Source organism: Strix uralensis, chromosome Z (assembly GCF_047716275.1).
Source record: "Strix uralensis isolate ZFMK-TIS-50842 chromosome Z, bStrUra1, whole genome shotgun sequence".
Classification (NCBI taxonomy): domain Eukaryota; kingdom Metazoa; phylum Chordata; class Aves; order Strigiformes; family Strigidae; genus Strix; species Strix uralensis.
Window position 1 is genome coordinate 45,004,635 of NC_134012.1, and position 20,115 is coordinate 45,024,749.

Here is a 20,115-nt window from a genome sequence, read left to right on the forward strand (position 1 = left end):
AAAATTTCAATACATTTTATATCCTAAATTTTTATTTGTTATCTTTCTAAATATTCTTTTTTGGGGGTGATATTTTTCCCTAGTGTGTTGTATTGAGAACTTTTTTCCTTCACTTGCTTTCTCTTCCATATTTTTGATCTTTTTAAATAAAAATCCTGCCATTTCAGAAGAAAATGAAATATGGATGGAAAGGTTAACAAAGATAAATGAGGGTAAAAAGGATGGGAGAGGTATGAAGCCTAGTGAGCAAATAATGAGGAATTTAATTTTATGCCTATATGATTATGGAAAGAAAGAAAAAGTTTGCTAAACTTTTAGTGATTTTTAGCTCTATATTCACAGACAATCCCTTGAAAATTGTTAACTTTTTCATTTGTTCTATTTCCAATAGTATGTATGTATGGTCAGAACTAATGCCTGTGTGAATAGTAGTTTATGTTATGCGATGCCTTTGCTTGGTTTTGTTGAAAGAAGGCAGAAATAAGTCCACAGAGAAGTAGAAATAAAAGAGATTGCTGCTATGCTCTGCTTAGCACAAGTTTTGTCTTTTGCTGAGATGTCATTTGGGCTGGTAAGAAGTTCCTAAAACTCTTGCTTATGTATCTGTTTTTCAGGGAGCTGCAACCTCAAGTGAAGGAGGAAGTCTTAGTGATGATTCAAAACACATTTAGCTTGGGACAGAAACAGTCCGGTCATCTATTTCATGTTTTGATGGAATGCATGGAGCACAGAGAGTCTGTGAGTGGGGTTCACGCTCTGACTTTAGGATGTCTTCATTTGCTGTTACCCTTTTTGCTCTTTCTGTGGTGGGTTGGCATGAGCATAGCAGTTGTAGAAGTAATGGTGTTATCTCTAATATAAAGATAACACAGAGGTGTCTGTGCTAATTTATATATTGAGTAGCTCCACAGAGCCTGTTCAGTTAACTTCTCAAGTCTCAGGGGCTGCTTATGAAATGACAGCCTTTCTGATTTTAGTGAAGGGCCAGATATCTTTCCTTTCGCACAAGAGATCAAGTATTTTCTTCTTCAGTAGTGTCTTATTTGTGATTTAGAAATGTTTCTATCCATTTTTCTACTCATAACATAATCATGCTAAAACTTGTCTCTGACTTTTGAAATGTACTTTTGAAATGTGCTGGCATGTTTAGTGGCTCAGGTGCTCATTTGAGAGTAGAATCATTGAATCATAGAAAGGTTAAGGTTGGAAAGGACTTTAAAGATCATCTAGTTCCAACCCCTCTGCCATGGGCAGGGGCACCTTCCACTAGATCAGGTTGGTCAAAGTCCCGTCCAGCCTGGCCTTGAACACTGCCAGGGAGGGGGCAGCCACAAATTCTCTGGGCAACCTGTTCCAGTGCCTCACCACCCTCACAGTGAAGAATATCTTCCTTACATCTAATCTAAATCTATCCTCTTTCAGTTTAAAGCCGTTACCCCTCATCCTATCACTACACTCCCTGATAAAGAGTCCCTCCCCATCTTTCCTGTAGGCCCCCTTTAAGTACTGGAAGCCTTCTATATGATCTCTCCAGAGCCTTCTCTAGGCTGAACAACTCCAACCCTCTCAGCTTGTCCTCATAAGGGAGGTGCTCCATTCCCCCGATCATCTTCGTGACCCTCCTCTGGACTTGCTTGAGCAGGTCCGTGTCCTTCTTATGATGGGGGCCCCAGAGCTGGACACAGTGCTCCAGGTGGGGTCTCATGAGAGCAGAGGGGGAGAATCCCCTCCCTCGACCTGCTGGACACTCTTCTCTTGATGCAGCCCAGGATACAGTTGGCTTTCTGGGCTGTGAGCACACATTGCTGGCACACAGTCAGTTTTCCAGCCACCAGTACCCGCAAGTCCTTCTCCGCAGGGCTGCTGTCAATCCACTCATCCCCCAGCCTGTATTTGTGTTTGGGATTGCCTTGACCCATGTGCGGGACCTTGCACTTGGCCTTGTTCAACCTCATAAGGTTCGCACAGGCCCACCTCTCAAGCTTGTCAAGGTCCCTCTGGATTGCACATCCCTTCCCTCTAGAGTATCAGCTGCACCACACAGCTTGGTGTCATCCGCAAACTTGCTGAGGGTACACTCAATCCCACTGTCCATGTCCCTGACAAAGGTGTTAAATAATCCTCGTCCCAATTTGGACCCCTGAGGGGCACCACTCATCACTGGTCTCCACCTGGACATCAACCTGTTGACCATAACTCTTTCAGTGTGACTGTCCAGCCAATTCCTTATCCACCAAGTGGCCCACCCATCAAATCCATGTCTTGTCGCTGTAGAGACGGATGAAGCGACACACACACACTCACATGGGTGAACAAGTGGCTAGTTTTTTTTATTACTAAAAGCATGCATTTTTATATATTTCAGGTGCCAGAGTGTCACAGTGTGATTGGTCAAAAAGTTGTTTTTAACATTCTCATTGGATAACCTTTATCAGTTTCCTTCCTGCTTGCTTTATCCTGCTATGTAGTCAGCAGCTCCTTGAAAGTTTTCTGCTTTAAGCATAGCTTCCTTATCTCAAGGGTACACCGGAATCTTGTCAAGGTCAAACTCTTCTTCAATCAGGTTATCGGCAGACCAGCTGCCTTCCCTGACAATGTCTCTCCATTTTAAAGACAAGGATGTCATGCAAGACAGTGTCAAATGCTTTGAATAAGTCCAGGTAGATGATGTCAGTTGCTCTTTCCTACACTAATGCTGTAACCCTTTTGTAGAAGGCCACTAAATTTGTAAGGCATGATTTGCGCTTAGTGAAACCACATTGGCTGTTGCCAGTCACCTCTCTGTTTTCCACATGCCCTAGCATAGTTTCCTGGAGGATCTGCTCCATGATCTTGCTGGGCAGAGGGGTGATACTGACTGGCCTGTTGTTTCCTGGGTCTTCCTTTTTAGCCTTTGTAAAAGTGGGGGTTATGTTTCCCCTTTTTCAGTCATTGGGAACGTCACCAGTCTGCCACAACTTTTCAAATATGATGGAGTACCTTTTGTTACGGGAGTAATGACAGTTGTAGCAGTGATCACTAAAATGGAAACGCTCTGTATGTTTTTATTATTTTTTGGTTTACTTTATTTGAGTGTCTGTTTTCTAGTTGGAAATTGAGTAGATATCAACCGTGTTTCATTTCTACATTTTTCAGCTTTAAAGGCTAATCAAAAGGAAATAGACTCATGTTGTCATGCAGTAGGTTGATTCCAGTTTGCCTGGGATGCCACTGCATTAAAAAGCAAAATAGTACATTTTTGGTCTGAAACAAATGAAAACCATGTCTGGGCCTTTGCCATTGTTGTGTTGAAATGTGTAAGATTTAGTCTGCCACAGCCCCTACCAAGAAGAACTAACTACAGAATTCTCTGCCTCACCTCAAATAGTATACTTCTGCAATTCTAACAGATAACCATATTTGATGCGGAGTCAGAAGATCAGCAGGACATTGATTTGGCAATTCTGACCGCACTCTTGAAAGGTACCTATCTGAAAATATGACCTGTTTTCATATGACATACAGTCCTATTGGCTTACCTTTTCAAAGCAAAGGAGTAACATCAGTGTGTGAAAACTTGTTTCCTAGGTACAAGTATGCCTGCTTCAGATCAGCTAGATTTGGCATTGGCCTGGAACCAGCTAGATATTGCCAAGAAACACATACTGGTTTATGGACAGCACTGGAAGGTATTGTTACCTTTTAATTATCACAGTGGCTTTACACTTCATTATGATGACTAATTTTCCATGATTTGCATTTGTCAAGCTTTAATTAAGGAATATTTTGATGCTTGGAGTAAGTCTTCTGGAGTAATCATCTTTGATTTTGGAGAGGCATTGTTCTTAAAATTGAAGAGTATTCAACAGCAGAATGCATCAGATGAAAAATCAAGCACATTTGTTTCCCAGAGAAGAGATGGTATCTAAAATTTCTGAGGTTTTCACTGCTAGCTTTTCTAGATAGTTTCAAGTGGACCTTCAGGATGTGTATTCCTCAAGCCTGTGTTGACAATCATTGATGGTCAAGGACTTTTCATTGTATCCCGGAGTACTCTCTTCTCCAAAGGAGTACACTCCAAAGGAGTGTTGCCTCTATTTTCCTAGCTATAGACAGAAATACGGAAATCATGGTCCTTTATGGTGTTACTGGTAAAAAAAAAATATTAGAATGAACTGTGGAAACAGGGTATCATGACAGTGTTTCAGATACTGTTTGTTAGGAGTAGCTGCAATCAAGGCAAGCCATTATTTAGACCTATAGTAACTATATACATGTGAAAGAACATACAGTAGCAATTGAATCAGTCCTATAAATTGTGTTTTTCAAGTTTTCAGATGTAATCCAGTATTTAAATATAATCCTCCCTGAGTTTTTAGGTACATAATAAAATTTTTATAGGTTATAAGTATAAAACTGTATGTGCCTCAACCGATGCTTTTTCCATTTGTTTTAAGAGTAAATATTTTCTTAAAGAAATTATATCTGATGCTCCTGGAAGTACTTTCTAAGTTTTCCCTTCCAAGAATTACAGGGTTGATTTTTTCTAGTCCTGAGGGCCTTTTCTTCATTACAGTATAAATTTGGAAAATGGACAGTGGGTATATTTTTTCTGAGTGACTGTAGTTCATTGTTTGACACAAGAGAGCTGAATTTATTTATCACCAGTCCATATTTTCCTGTGGTATATAAGGCTGAATACATGGAGGCCTATGCCTGAAATGTCTACAGTTGGGCATCCATGAATTAAAAAATCTTTTTGTTGTTGTTACCTCTTTCGGGTCAGTTCACTCTGTGTGAAATGAAGATGATCTCATCATGTTCTTTCACAAAACGTGGTAAAATGGTGTCAAGTGTCCACTGAAAGGCAAAGAAGGAAATTGCTGGTTTAATTTTCAGGGTTTGAACAGTATGTGAATAATAAGGGATGTGCTAAACCTGGAACAATACATTTAGAACAAAATGTTGAATAAGCTACCTGCTAAGGGAGCATCATTCACTTCGTGAACTGAATGAGACTAAGCCCTATAGGGAAACATAGTATATGATTGACCAATGAATAGCTGTACCATTGTTCATGGTGATGAATTATCTGCTGACTTTTGAGTATTTGACTGCGTAACCTCAACAGTATTTCTGTCCAACAGACTTTTGTTTTTATGGAATGTGGAAAAGATTTGTGTATACACAATATGTGTGTATTTTTGTCTTTATGAGTTTTTATTTATGATACCCTGTTATGTTTTGACTCTTACGAAGAAAATGTGTTTTTCCCAATGTCTTCTTTCATTGTTTTATAGCTTGTACATTTTAAATTTGTGTTTATTTAGTTTTTTGATGTCAGCAACTCTGTCGTGAACTGTTGATAAGCTTTATTGACGGACTTCTGTGTAAGATACTAAAGAAAGGGGGCCACCATCTATTTTACTGCTTCAAATTCTATACTGTTAGAGTAAGAGAGAAGCATTATGCTTTTGCCATTTTTGTCATTGAAGATATATGTTAGCCAGGCCTGTGAGTCTGCATCATTTCTTTGCGTTTACATGAGAAGTGTGGCAGGTGAAACATACTTTGACTGGTAAATTAGTATAAATGATGTGCTAATAGAATCATAAAATAGAATCATAGAATCATTTAGGTTGAAAAAGACCTTTAGTATCATTGAGTCCAATGTAAACCTAACACTGCCAAGTCCACCACTAAACCATGTCCCTAAATGCCACATCTACACTTTTTTAAAATACCTCCAGGGATGGTCACTCAATCACTTCCCTGGGCAGCCAGTTCCAATGCTTGATAACCTTTTCAGTGAAGAAATTTTCCCTAATATCCCATCTAAAGCTCCCCTGGTGCAACTTGAGGCCTTTGCATTCTATTGCTTGTTACTTGGGAGAAGAGACTGACACCCACCTCACCATAACCTCATTTCTGGTAGTTGTAGAGAGCAGTAAGGTCTACCCTCAGCCTCCTTTTCTTCAGGTTAAACACCCCTAGGTTCCCTCAGCTGCTTCTCATAAAACTTGTACTCTAGACCCTTCACCAGCTTTGTTGCCCTTCTCTGGATGTGGTCCAGCACCAAGGTGCTGGATGTTGGATGTGGCACTTAGGGACGTGTTTTAGTGGGACTTGGCAGTGTTAGGCTTATGGTTGGACTTGATGATCTTAAAGGTCTTTTCCAACGTGAATGGTTCTATGATTCTATGTGTATTGGAAATAATGAATAACATTTGCCTAGTCCCCACCTCTTTGACAGAGAAGTTTTTAGAGACCTATTGCATAGCCCACCCTCCACTCCTGGCTTTCCCAAGGTGATTATTTGTTCAGTTTTTCCATATTTCTGAGAATCTTCTCTGCTCTTCTGTGTACTTTTTTCAGGTCTTAAAGTAATCTTTTGGGACAGGCAGACCAGTATTGTACTCAGTATTCAAGAGATGGGGTTCTTCACTGAGATATTTAGTGAAATACTAATATTTTATAGATTATTAGATTATTCTGTATTCATATAAGTCCTAATAGTCTGTATGCCTTTTTGACTTGTTTCCAACTTATATGCAAGTTATATTCATGCTTTTAGAAGATAGGTCCACTAATATTTTTTCTGAGTTATTTCAAGACTGATGTGCAGGTAGGGTTGTTTCCCAAATGCACATTATTTCACATTTACCAATATTAAATTTCATCTGCTTTTTTGGCTGGTTACCCCATATTGTGAGATTTTTCTGCACCTCTTCCCAGTCAGTTTTATTATGATGAGTATTTTTGTATCATCAGCAAGTATTGTCAAATCAGTATGTGTTATTTTCTTGCTCTCCCACCACTATTAAGAATCTTTTTCCCTGACATCTGATCAGTTATTAAACTACTGGAGGACCTTTTGCCTTGTGACAGCGTAATTTGTTTAGAAGTCCTTCCAGAAAGCCATCATCAAAAGCTTTTGTGGGGATACGAACTTATCGTATTAATCTGACAGCCTTATCCTCGTTGTCCCTGACAAAATTATGGTAGAGTTCTGATTTCATTCTACAAAATAACTGTCTTGCTTCCTCTTACTCTACTGTATTTACTCATGTTGCTATTATTGCTATTCCTTATTGTAGTTTCATTATATTTGTCCTTCCAGAGTTCTAACTGTATTTATATGACATACTTTGACAACTTGTACACTCCTTTGTCTTTTTTAACAATTGGCATATTTTCTACCATCTTCCATTCTGCTGTTAGAGGGGCTGATTTCAACTATACTTCAGTTACCTGGGAACTCAGGTGAATACCACTTGGTCACACAATTTGCTACAACTTTATGAATGACTGCTATAATCTTTTTTACTGACACTTCAATTTGACACAGTTCCTCAGATTTGTCAGCCATAAAGAACAGCTTTGATGTAGGACCTTTCCTAACATGTTCTGTAGTGAGCAGTAAGGCAATGAATTAATTTACCATTTCTGAAATAGCCTTATCTCCTTGCGTGTTTCTTTTATACCTTGATCATCCTCTGGCCTTACAGATTCACTATAAGTCCCCCTACTCCCTCTCCTCTGCTTCTGATATGTTTGAAAAAGATCCGTGTACCTGTTCATATCTATTTCAGTGCATTTGTTCAGCACCATCTGAATGAAAAGTCATTGTCAAATACTGAATATGTTCTCCCCTTCAAGTAAGACGTAAAGACTTTGTAATAAACAAGGCTTACATCTCTCATTGCTTCTCCAAGCAAAAATTAGAATGATGTAATTCCTGAAAGTTTTTCTTTCAACTAAGCAGGAAAAAAATCTTAAATAACAATATTTTCTTCATGCATTTTAAAGAAGAAAAAAAAAAGAAAACGTACAAACACAGTTTTAAAGTTTGGTTTTGCCTTAGTTGCTTTCTTAATTAAAAAGGAGTACCCCTCCAACTGTCAGGGTCTACCATACCTGCAAATGTCAGGGTCAGTTTGTGCATGGTTATTGTGGTTATGTGTTCAAATTTTGGTTAGATATTTAAGCTGCAGTTTTTAGGTGATTGTCCATGCAGCTTTGTATTTTTCTGTCTATTTAAGTGTTTTAGGGAAACATGCACAGTTATGCACAGATTATGGCCATTTCTTTTTAGATCTCTGGTCCTAAAAGTTCAGAAGGTAAAGACTGTAACCAGTGGTAACTATGTTTCTTCTTAAAAGTCACTTCAGTCTCAAATGGACTTTACAACGAACAATGTCATTCTAGTAGCTACTGAATAGCTGTCTAAACTTCTTTAGATGCACTACCAGCACAAGAAATGACATCACAAGAAATTTAATACAAGAATGGTCATTCTGAGATGTTTCTGGAAGAAATACCAATAATTCAGGAACAGTGCACAGGTTTTCTTCTCACATGTGACAATTCTGTAACATTTAATGGTCATCTTTTAATATCAATTCTGTCAAATGTAAATACATAACAAGGAAAGGACTAACTTCATGTGCCAAGTTAGCATTAGCACCTGCTCCATTTGTGTGCCAGTGTCATCATTCTGCTCACCCCACTGAGTTTTCTGTGCATATGTAGAAATTCTTTATATGGATTTATATGAACCTCGTATGTCCAACTCCTTTGCTACTTTGCATGTAGAAATCCTGCTGAGCTCTGTGCATGTGCCATGAGTAGAGTGCTTTTGCTGTTCGGACACTGTTGTAGGTAGAGCTCTGCTTTGTCGTGTCTTTGAGAGAGTTTATCCTAACACAGATTCTCTCTCATATTTGAAAAGAAGTCTACTTTAAAGAACTTCAAGTTCTATAGAGACATCTTGAAATGCAGTACCTTGAAATGGCTTTTCTCATATGTCAAAAAAGAAAGGCTTCCTTCCACCCCCTACATTATCATACATTAGCTTCTGAAGGCAATTAAAGAGTAGGAAATGTGTTATCAGAGTCTGGTTATAAAGTTAGCTTTGTAGAAGCCTCTATAGACATTGGGTTTAAAGAGACTTGGTTTTCACCCCTCTCTGTTGGATTTTTTACACAGATGCTTCCTCCAGCATATTTTTCTTTTGTACTGTGCATGTTAAATATGTAAAGGCACATCATTGTGATAAAGAGATTCCTAGCTGCTCAGGAATGTTTTATTTATTCCCAAAATACAATAATAATTTTCTAAGCTTTTCCTTCATCTCTGTCCTTCTGGAGGTTGGTGCCTTGGAACAGGCAATGCTGGATGCTTTAGTGATGGACCGTGTAGATTTTGTGAAGCTGTTAATAGAGCATGGAGTGAACATGCACCGTTTTCTTACCATATCTCGTTTAGAAGAACTCTACAATACAGTGAGTATTTGAAATTCTACTTTGCAACTTTAGATAAGAACACCTAGAAAGAATACCGTTTTGCTTAAGAGATTTGATAATTAGGCCACATTTTTATGAAAGATTTTTGAAAAAAATTGAAAATTAACAGGTTTTGATAATTTTTTATTGTAATGTTGGATTTTTGGATTGGTGTCCCAGCTTTTTATTTTTGAGTCATTAACATGAACCAGACTGAGTAGTCACCTGAAGCTCATGAGAAATATGTTCTGATTTTAATCTGGTATGTGATACATGCTTATCTTGCTGAAAATGATATGTTGTTTAACCAAAGTGATACCAATTTTGTTCTAGAATATGTCAAGATTTAAGATAGAGATACTGCAGATTGCTGTTGGAATGTTTTTTAAGAGGTTCATGGGGAGAGTTTGAATCACAGTAGTTTATCCTGATGATCTTTTAGCTGCTTTCTTTTACTGTATTGATTTTCTAATGTCAAGTGACATGTTTGTTTACTGTCTTTTCTTTTCACACCACAGAAACAAGGACCATCAAATCTACTTTTGCATCACCTAGTTAGAGATGTGAAACAGGTAATAGACATGGGAAAGCCTGAGGGCCAAAAATAGTAGCTTAGAACTTCAGTGTCCACTGACGCACTGCTATCAGGTAATACAGGAGAATTTTAGGAGTAGTCAGAGATGGGTTCATTATTGCATTCCTCATCTACTAAATGGTTTTATCTTCATCCCACTGATCCCCCTGAGCAATTAACTAGCATACTACTACTGAATGCTCCTAAGGGTCCTGTACCTTAATTTCAAAGCCAAGCAGTTTGCGTAAATCAGACTCTCTTTCTCAAGTTACTAAAGTGACATTATGAGGTGATTGTTAAAAAGACTTAGTGACTTAGTGCAGTAATGATGCTCATTGCTTTAAGGTTTTACTTTTTTCCCCAAAGCTAAAAGTCTTTCCTTGTTGAACGGTAACAAAAAGATACTGTGACAAGATACAATATTATTTTAATGTGATGCATTGCCTAGGAGAACAGAAGGTGGCAGTGAATGACTACTGCATAGAGCACTGGCTCTGTCAGTAGTTTAGTGGCAGCCTTGTTATTTAGCTACACAGTTAATTTATTTCTTGTTTCTGTTATATATTGTACCTCACAGCACTGCTTAGCCAGGAAGGGTTGAGCTGTTCCTCCTGCATCTGGTCACCACTGCTGGAGATGCCTAGATCCAAAACTAGATTAATTGGCTAATTCTTTATAGGGTATGAATGCTAAAATAAAATAAAATGATAAGTCTGACTTTGCAGAGTTCTGTGGTCTCAAGCAGTGGGATTCCTGATATGATTTTCTTATTGTGGGTGACTTTCATGTCAATCCCATTGGTGGTTCTGTAGATAGGTGTAGGGTATTCTGGCCTCCATAGCACGCTATTTTCTGTGTTTTCCCATATTGATGGACATATTTGAGGACTAATTTATGTGATAGATCTGGAAGATCTCAGTGCTGAAAATATATTGAACTTTTCCAGGTTGAGAAACCTTTCTCACTGATCCTGAAGTGATTGTGACCCCTCTCTTAAAACCCATGTCCTGGTTACATCTCAAGACACGCTGGGCAAGCTCAGGGTGTAATCTAAGGGGAAGATTTTGGTACTTGAAGTGGAATTGTGGAATTTAGGTAGTAAATGGCTGCACAATTTCAAAATTTTCTATGCTTTTGGGTAAGCTAAATTCACTTGGCGCCTGAAAACAGGTCTAAACGCTGAAAAGCCTTTTTCACCTGAGGTTCTGTAAGTATGCATAAGTGCTCTGTGAGTTGTGCAGTTGGAGTCTTATTAAATATGGTAACACAGTAGCTAGGACAGTCACCAGAGTGATGTGACCATGGATTTCAGAATATTTTCTCCATTAGTGTGACCAGCTTTGTGCTGCTACATTCGAATGGAGATACATTGCAGACTGCCCAGATAGCATAAAATATGCTTTTTAGTGGTGAAAAGTATCTACAGGTGTAGGTAGTCAGAGATACTTGCCTAACTCAATGACAGAGCTGGCAAACTCTATCCTGTGAGATGTGCTTTTGCCCATGCAAAACATGCAGAGTGCTCAGCATGTTGGTGCCTTCTGTTCCCAAGGGCTGGGTGGCCTTAGCTGGCTGTACTGAGTCTGGCCACTGAAGTCTATTGAAAAATCCCTTAGTCTAATGAAGAAATGACTTTTCACAGTCTGAAAGGCATACACCGCTAGGAATACCTAATGTTTCTGATCCCATCTATGTACAGGCCCATTTCTCACTTCCAGGAGTTGTGGTTTAAGGTTTTACCAATAATCTTTAAAATCTGCCTGGAAGATAATCTGTTCTTCATATAATTTGTCACAGACATTGTGTCTTGGAAGGACAGTGGAGGTAAACTGGGAAGCAGTGGTGCTTTAAACAGAAGTGATGAGAGACTCAGAAGGTACAGCTAATGCATGTGCAGCTGCTGTCCAAGTTGTCATGACAGTCTTGAGAATCTACAAGAGATTACCAGTCTCCAGTAATTACAACATTAAACACATGCTTCATCCACTTCTTCATTTTTAATTAATGAACTAGTTTAATGAGCAAATCATACCATGCTAGTTTTCTCTTGTTACGAGAAAAATATTTTTATCAGTCTCTTTGGCTGTTGGTGATTAACATGAAGAACCATTACCCTCACTGTTGAATGCATCTGGTCTTGTGAACATTGCAATGTATGTCCCTATGTGATGTGGGTGCAGTGCAGAACATCACACTTCTCAGGCTGAAAATGTGGATGTGCCTGTGTTGTCCCTCCTGAGGAAGTTTCATATGCCTAATGAATGTGTACACTTCCCTGACAGATGCAGGAGCTCTCAGTTGCACCTTCTTCCAGACTCCCCTCATAGTAGTGGACGCTGACATGGTCGAGTGTTGCATATAATAGCGTCATGAAATGCTTGTGACATTTGGTGTTTCAGAATACCCTTTCCTTGGATTACAAGATATCACTGATTGATATTGGGTTGGTGATAGAGTACCTCCTTGGTGGAGCTTATCGGAGCAGCTACACAAGGAAGCACTTCCGAATTCTCTACAATGATCTCTACAGAAAACACAAGGTAACTCCTGTGAAATGGCTACCACTAGTCACCAAGAAAAGCCAGAATGTGACACCTGAACACAGTCATTGTGGTTTGTCTGTAGAGTATCAGATAAATACATGCCCTACTTGTCTGGTTTATGAATCTCTTTGACAACTGTGGAGAGGTTGCACATAAAATAGTAACATCCCTCCCCAAACTAATCCCACCCAAGACCACCAGTGATTGTTAAATTAACTATTATTTCAGTAAATTTACCTTAGTGTCCAGTAGCTGCGTTGTGTTCTTTGTCTTTCATCCATTGATAAAGATGGACAAGGCTATACCAACCACCATTTGCCCTCTGTGAAGCAGTTGCATGTTTCTGCTCTTGCAACTCGAACCGTATCACAGAAATACTGCATTCAACAGGCACTGAACTAAACTTAGAGCATGTCAGCATGGCATAGTGACAAGCAACATGGAGATCCCTGACCCAAGTTCTGAGAAAATGTCTTACCTTTCAGAAGCACGTCAGTACTAATGTGCACCTTGCTGCCCAGGCCAATGACCTGTGTTTGCTTGGCAGAGCTTTTTCCGTGATGCATTGGTCATCACAGGGGAAGTCTCATGCTGGATGTGCCAGGCTGCACCCATGGTGCAATGGCTTTGTGCAGGCAGAGTGTTGTGCCTGGACTGTTCTGCACCTTCTAGATGCTTCACTGTATGGTTTCACTGTATGGCATAGCATTGTGCCATGTCTGCATTTCAGTAGCATCACCTCTGGAAACAAACAAACAAACTGCCTCAGTACGACAGTGTGCAAACATACTAGCACTTTCATTTTTCCCACTGACTTTCCAAAACCAGTAACTTGAAAAAAGCCTAAACTTCTCAATAAATTAGCTGAATATCATTCCCCACATCATGGAAGGAGCAGTTTTACCACATAAGAGTTCTCTCCGGTTTTCCGAGTAGAAGGACTTCATATGTTAAAAAGCAAACAACAAAACCTCTCATCCCCATGTACTGCTTTCATGACTAATAGAAGAACCTCAGGGTGATCAGAGAAAATGAGAAGAAATAATTGAAACTGTTACTTGGGGAGAATAGAAACACAGAGACAGAGCTTCCTGTGTGTCACGGGCTTAATACAAGATACATTTGAGCAGTTGTAACACTGTATCCTCATGAACTACAACCGTAACAGGGATGGGTGAAACCACATTATTTTGTAACTAGAAACTGCAGGGAAGAGCTTTAGTGATTCGGCTGATAACATTCTCTCCTCTCAGTCAACACTGAACAAAATGCCCAGGGGTGCTAGAAATACCATCTGTCAGAGGAAACGATCAGCAAAAAGTTCAGAGAACTTCTGTCTTTTAAAGGGCTTATGGTACTTTTTATAAAGGTAGGCACTCGGAAGAGCTTCCAGGTTGGGCGATTCCAATCTGGTTCAAGCCCTGTTGTTGTAATTGGTGGGTACTATTGGGGAAATCAGTATTCTGAATTTAGAGATTCAGAAAATACACATTTTTAAAATTAGATGTGAAACAGGCCATTTTTTCCTGATAGTTACAGTGATAGTTACAGTGATTGCTGACTCAGTAGTCTCTGAATACTACGAGTTTCTACAGACACCATTGCAATCAGACATAAGTACAGGCAAACTTCATCTAATTTGCATTTCTCTCCTTGTGTTTTGTGGTATGCTTTTGGATCTAGAGAGTGCTCTCCAGCTTTTCTCAGAGCCTGTCTCATTCCCTTCACCAGAGTAATCAGACAGGGAGCAAAATGGGATCTGCTGAAAGTACTTTGCATTCTCAGTTCTTCAGAACAGCACAGCCTTACAAGTACAAGGTAATACAATTGTTTATTCTAGACTTTGATTAGGACATACTAGGCTGCTAATCATTTTATTGAGAGATTTTAGCCATACATTGGTCAGGATGTTATCATAATTCTAATTAAATTCCAGTGGAATGTTTTACTGATCACTGTTCATGAAGTAAAAGTCTTGCAATTTTAATGTTGAAATCAGGCTCAGACTTCCCCTTTGATACTTTTTAACTTCCATCCATTTGATGCTAAGGGCTTTTGTTCACTGAAATGTAGTATCACCAAATTTCTGAACATCAAGCAGAGTGAAAACTCTTCTTATTTGGAAACAACAGTAGGAATTCTCTGACTTTCCTGATGTTTTCTCATGATTGCTTATTAAAGTAGCTACAGTAAGCCTGCGAAGAAGAGATGCAGTTCTGGTATCTGGAAAATGATGACCGAGTATTTTCTTTCAAAGAAAGAATGATAAAAGAGCAAAGGTTGCCACATACCTATATCTGACAGACAAAACATAAAATAGAATGAATTTAAATGGCTTTACTGGAATTAGTCTGAGCCAAAATGAACCCATTATAGCACTGAGACAACATCACTTGTACCAGTAAGACTTTTTTCTTTGCCTTTAATGGAGAGATATCCAGCCATGAATGTATATCAAGTTTACATTACAAGCGTGGCAGACAGTAAAAATCATCTTTAAGTATCACAAGTCCATGGTGTATGTTTCAGTCTACTGATTGCTTTTTCTTCTGTCATGACACAAGTACAAGAAAAGAGTGAAAGTAAGGTCTTGGTATCACAGGGTTTGGAGATTGCCCAACACTGTGGAAGGGGAGGCTATAAATGGCATGGGTACAGAGCATGGAGTGTTTTTCCTCCGCTACTGTTACCAGCTGCTTAGCATTGGTGATTTGAATGTGATCCTAGCTGTGGTTTATGACTTAAATGTATATAACAAATAGTTTGCTACTTGCAATTCAGATTTGTGTGCAGTTTTATTTACATGAATCTGAACCTCAACCATTTACTGAGATTTTTTTTGCAAAAAAAAAAAAATTATAGGAAAGATCCACTGCTTTCCATAAGTGTAAGAAGAAATCAAAAGAGGATATAAACTTTGCAGAGAACTACGAGTCATCTGGCTTTATCTACCCCTATAACGACCTCCTAGTTTGGGCAGTATTAATGAAAAGGCAGAAGATGGCAATGTTCTTCTGGCAGCATGGAGAGGAAGCCATGGTCAAAGCTGTTGTGGCCTGTAAACTCTACAGGGCGATGGCACGTGAAGCTAAACAGAGCAACATGGTGGATGACACTTCAGAAGAACTCAAGAAGTACTCAAAGTATGAGTTCTCCCTTCACTTCAGTTGATAAAGTTCTTCAGTGCTTAGAATGGTTCGATCTTTTCCTAATCCATTAAGAGTTTGTAAGGTTATTGGTGCTATGGACTACTGAGCATAAAAAAAATACTTTCAGCTGCCCACTATTCATATTATATAATGGACCTGTGTATTGGTGTGCAGTCTGGTCGAGAGTTAAAGGAAAATTATTAGCATGTTATCTAGTTGCATATTTGAAAATTAAAATATATAGGTGAGTAATGTGTGGCTCACTGTCTGCTAAATGGTCAAGTGGAAGATTGAAACTTCCCTTACATCTTCCCTTCCAGTTCAACTTGTTAAAAAGCCATATGGCACATATGTGTGGACTTTTCAAATGTGTAACATTTGGTAATGAGCAAACTAAAATCAGTGCTTAAATCCTGCTCTGTGTAAGACCTAAAGAAAAATGTGTGTTGTAATAACTGAGTGAATAAAAAATGAAGTAGACCAAGAATTCTCTTCAAGTTTGTAGTTTCATCTTAGTGTTTTCTGGTAGTTTTTCTTATTAATGACATATTGTCTGCTTTGTAGACATCATATCACAGATTCAGAGTACGGTAAGATGTGCTGACTTGTTTTGCATGCAGCTCCAAAGCTGAATTTAAAGGAAGGTGTATCTTCCTTGAGGAGTCTTCCCTACAGAGGTGTTTAAGAGCCAGTTTAAAAGAAGAGGCTTTTGCAACTGCCTGCAATGCTTGCCCGCAGTGGTGATGAGTCTGTTGTTGAAGGGAGTACACAAAACTTCGCAGTGTCCATTTTGATCACTGAATGAGGTTAAGAACACAACACATAAAAAAAAACAGAAAGCAGGATGACCTTAAACCTTGCGATTAGGACTTAATAGCTAAATTTACTCCTCAAATTATTTTTCACTAGATATATTGATAAAGCAACTGGAGAAATAGGAGAAGGCATACTTACTGAGATTGTTAGCTGAAATCTAGTTAATGGAGTTTTCAAACCAACCTCTTTGCAGCAGTGATTCTGAGTTTTGACTGATCCCTGTTATATTAACTGTTAATTCCTTTCTGCTGTAGGGAATTTGGGCAGCTTGCCTTAGATGTGCTGGAGAAAGCATTCAAACAAAATGAGCAGATGGCCATGAAGTTGCTGACTTATGAACTGAAAAACTGGAGCAACTCAACTTGCTTAAAACTAGCAGTGTCTGTGGGGCTACGGCCTTTTGTATCCCATACTTGCACGCAGATGCTGCTGACTGATATGTGGATGGGACGCCTGAAGATGCGGAAGAACTCCTGGTTTAAGGTAACATCACTCTAGCTTTTTCTGAGCATTTAGATGCGTTTTAGATGCTTTATATATGTCTTCGTGGTTACGAACAAGTCTAATGCAGCCTCAGACAGATGTGCTTAAGCATGGATTGGAATGTGCACATCTGGGAGAGAAATGTGAGGAGGGAAGACAGTACTTACTTCTGTTTTACTTCTTTGCAAAAGCAGCTGTGGGATGACATTAGGAGAATTCATTTCATGAGGTTTTTGCCTGTTCCCATTCTCTCAGCACGCTTCAGTCCTTCCCCACCTGCTCTTGCTGCTGGACATTTCTGGTTGTGCAGAAGAGCTGCTGATGGGTGGAATGCCCTCTGAACATAGGGAGCAGTATCTAAAGTATTCCCAGATACCATGACACTCTTCAAAGCCACAAAACGGTCAAGAGCAACAAGCTTCCTTTGGAGGCTGTAGGAGCATGATACAGAGATTCCCCACACCAGTGATTCTCTTCCAGACCAGTGGGATTGCACTGGGTTTGTGCTGCACCATGCATGGCAGACTATGGCCTCAGGTCTAGGCTCTCACTGTTGAATTAATTTCCTGAATCTTGTGTCTCTCTTTTAGGTCATTATGAGTATTCTCCTGCCTCCCACCATCTTGATGCTGGAGTTTAAAAGCAAGGCAGAAATGTCTCATGTGCCTCAGTCTCAAGACTTCCACCAGTTCACATGGTACCATGGGGATGAGAGCCCAACCAGCTCTAAAGATGCCTTGTCTCTGGTTAGTCTGCAATGATCAGTCATTTGTGTGTCAGGGTGTGTCTGTTTACCACAGTGTAATCCTGAGGAGTGAGTTCTCAACAAGTAGGGGTTTGATCCCTGGTTTGAATGCAGACTGAAGTGACCTTGGACAAGGCACTTCATCTGTCCTGGGTGTCACTTTTGTACTTGTCATAATGAGAAAATCCCTCCCAACCTCACAGAAGTAGAATGAGATTATAATAATCTGTCAGTTATGCAGGTATTTTAGGACAAAAATTCTATTCAAGATGCATACCTACATAATCTTATATACAAAATAAACTTAAGAATGGTTTCATATCATACACAAAATCACATCCATAAAACTCAATTCTGGTTGAGGTGTCCAAAGCAGGGAAACAGCAGAATTGAGGCAGTCCAGGTCCCATCCTCTCCAGCTCACTCTTTCCTCCCACTCTGCCTGGCCAGCAGCCTCTGCCCCACATGTCAGCTGCAGCCTCTCCCCCTCTCCATGGCCATCCTTCACTCTTAGTCTATCCTTGAGATTTTGTTTCCTGAATTACATCATAGTCCTTCCAGAGGTCTAACTCCTGCCTCCTTGTTGAAAAACACGGTATCTCTACTTCTGCATTGCTTGAGCATCGCAGAGATGCCATTCAAAGCACAAGAGAAGCACTGTGCTTTTGGTTTAGTCACCTGAATTGAGTCGTGAAACACTCTGCAGGGACCTGTGGTTGTGCAAAAGTCCTTCTTAGGCCTTTCTGTGGGGAGTCCCCAGCATAGGTGAAGTCTTTGCCTTTTAAGATCTGAATTTCCAGACTTTTGCTAGGCAGAAGTGCCTGTCCTTTCTTTTTCTCATTCTCCACAAAGCATTCCTTGAACTGAAAATTTCCAAGAGTTTTCAGTCTGAGGCAGCAGAGATGGAGAATTTTCATCCAAAAGGGTAAATGCTGGTGAGGTGCTAAGCAGTGAAAACAGGATTGTCAGGCAATCTTTTTTGCTCTGCTCTGCTTATCTTACAGCAGATAAGCATTGTAGATCACTGGGGACCTTCTCAGGTAACTTTCAGTTTGTGTAAAATAAAAGAGAGTGGATTGTTGTTGAGGACTTTCACAGCAGCGTAGTAGACCTGTCAATGCCACACTTGTGTTTTCTCTCTCTGATGCAGAAAAATGCTCTAAGCCATTATCTCCTCCAGTACCAGTCTAATACAGTCAGTTCAGAAATGCTTTTTATGGGGTTAGGTAACAGCTACAATACAGAGGACAGGCCAATTATTTGCAGCAGGACCACCCCTGAAGTCTGGTAGAAGGCAACACAGCAATGTGCATAAGCACTTTTCTGACCTGCCTCAGACAGAGCTGCTTCCTTCCTGTGTGAGCATTAAGCTTAACTTCTGATTTTATCCAATATAGAGCATTGTTTAAAACAAAAAGCCGAGCTACTACTTTTTCTTAAATACTCTGATATGAAACGTTATAGAAGAATACACAGAAAATTTCAACAGTGTACATATACCCTATAGAGCATCTTTCACACACATTCATAAATTCCAGTGACCTGCTGCAGCTGGAAATTGCACTCTTTCATGGGACAGATTCTCTCCTTCGCTTGGAAGGATCTGATGTTAACACATTGGGATGATTCTGTGTATTAAATTCTCTGGTGAATCTAATGTGATGAAAGAAAATCAGTTTTCATGTGATAACCCAAGGAAATGTTGTGTAGTAGGGATAAATATGTCACATAAAAAGTGCTATACTGCAGATGTCTAGTAGCAGTAAGTTTTAGCATTGATATTAGACAAGGCAATTGGCCAGCGTTGAAACAAAACTGAACAAGGCTGGTTCCCTCAGCTTTGTCCAGCTATTAGCTATTTATAGTTCCCCCAGGCCTTTCTCCTTCATCTCTGAATACTCCTCTCAGCACCTTCTGGATTGTCAGTCTCCTTCTGGATTGTCATACCCACTGCTGTGGGTATGCAGCTCTTCTTAGGCTTCAGCAACAATCAGATATCTGTTTTTTCAGAGTACTCAGACAAGTGTGAAACTCTGGATACAGAATCAAGTGTGCTTGCTTTCTTGTTTTTTTTGTTCTTACTTTACTGAAGATAATAAAGAAATTACCTGTATTTTTTGTAGGCAGATCTTTGTAAGAGAGTACTTATTTCATCCTCATCTTCTAATAAGGCATACATCAAAAATAGCAATTAGATTCTGTATTTATAATTTCACTGACTGACATTTTCTGTGCAACATGAGTGGAAATCTGATGCTTATTCCCTTATTTCAGAATGCGCCACAGTTGTCAGTGGAGTTCTAGCTAACACAGTTATGTTGTAGCGGGAGTTGTTGTTTACCTGTATTTCACAGGTGGGGAAAGTGAGACACAGAGTGATTAAGTGACTTTCCTTAAAGACTTAAAGAAACGTGTGGCAGAAACAGGAGTTGATTCAGGTCTGCTGATGTTCAGTCCACTGCCTGTAGTCATAAGAGCAAACTCTAAATGAGTATTTATAATGGTAAAGTGTTAATTATTGCAAATGAGGTGATTTTAACCA

General features: G+C 39.4%; 1 protein-coding gene across 1 annotated transcript in view; it reads left to right on the forward strand.

Annotated features, from left to right (window-relative positions):
• Positions 1 to 529: 529 nt before the first annotated feature.
• The window catches only part of TRPM6 (transient receptor potential cation channel subfamily M member 6), a 57,495-nt gene continuing 37,909 nt past the window's right edge, over positions 530 to 20,115 (forward strand). The window contains exons 1-9 of the mRNA XM_074856908.1: positions 530 to 738; positions 3,390 to 3,462; positions 3,568 to 3,668; positions 9,129 to 9,263; positions 9,782 to 9,835; positions 12,237 to 12,404; positions 15,243 to 15,523; positions 16,600 to 16,828; positions 17,419 to 17,574. Coding sequence (XP_074713009.1) covers positions 598 to 738; positions 3,390 to 3,462; positions 3,568 to 3,668; positions 9,129 to 9,263; positions 9,782 to 9,835; positions 12,237 to 12,404; positions 15,243 to 15,523; positions 16,600 to 16,828; positions 17,419 to 17,574 — 1,338 coding nt within the window. The 5' untranslated portion in view covers positions 530 to 597. The remainder of the gene's footprint in view (positions 739 to 3,389; positions 3,463 to 3,567; positions 3,669 to 9,128; positions 9,264 to 9,781; positions 9,836 to 12,236; positions 12,405 to 15,242; positions 15,524 to 16,599; positions 16,829 to 17,418; positions 17,575 to 20,115) is intronic.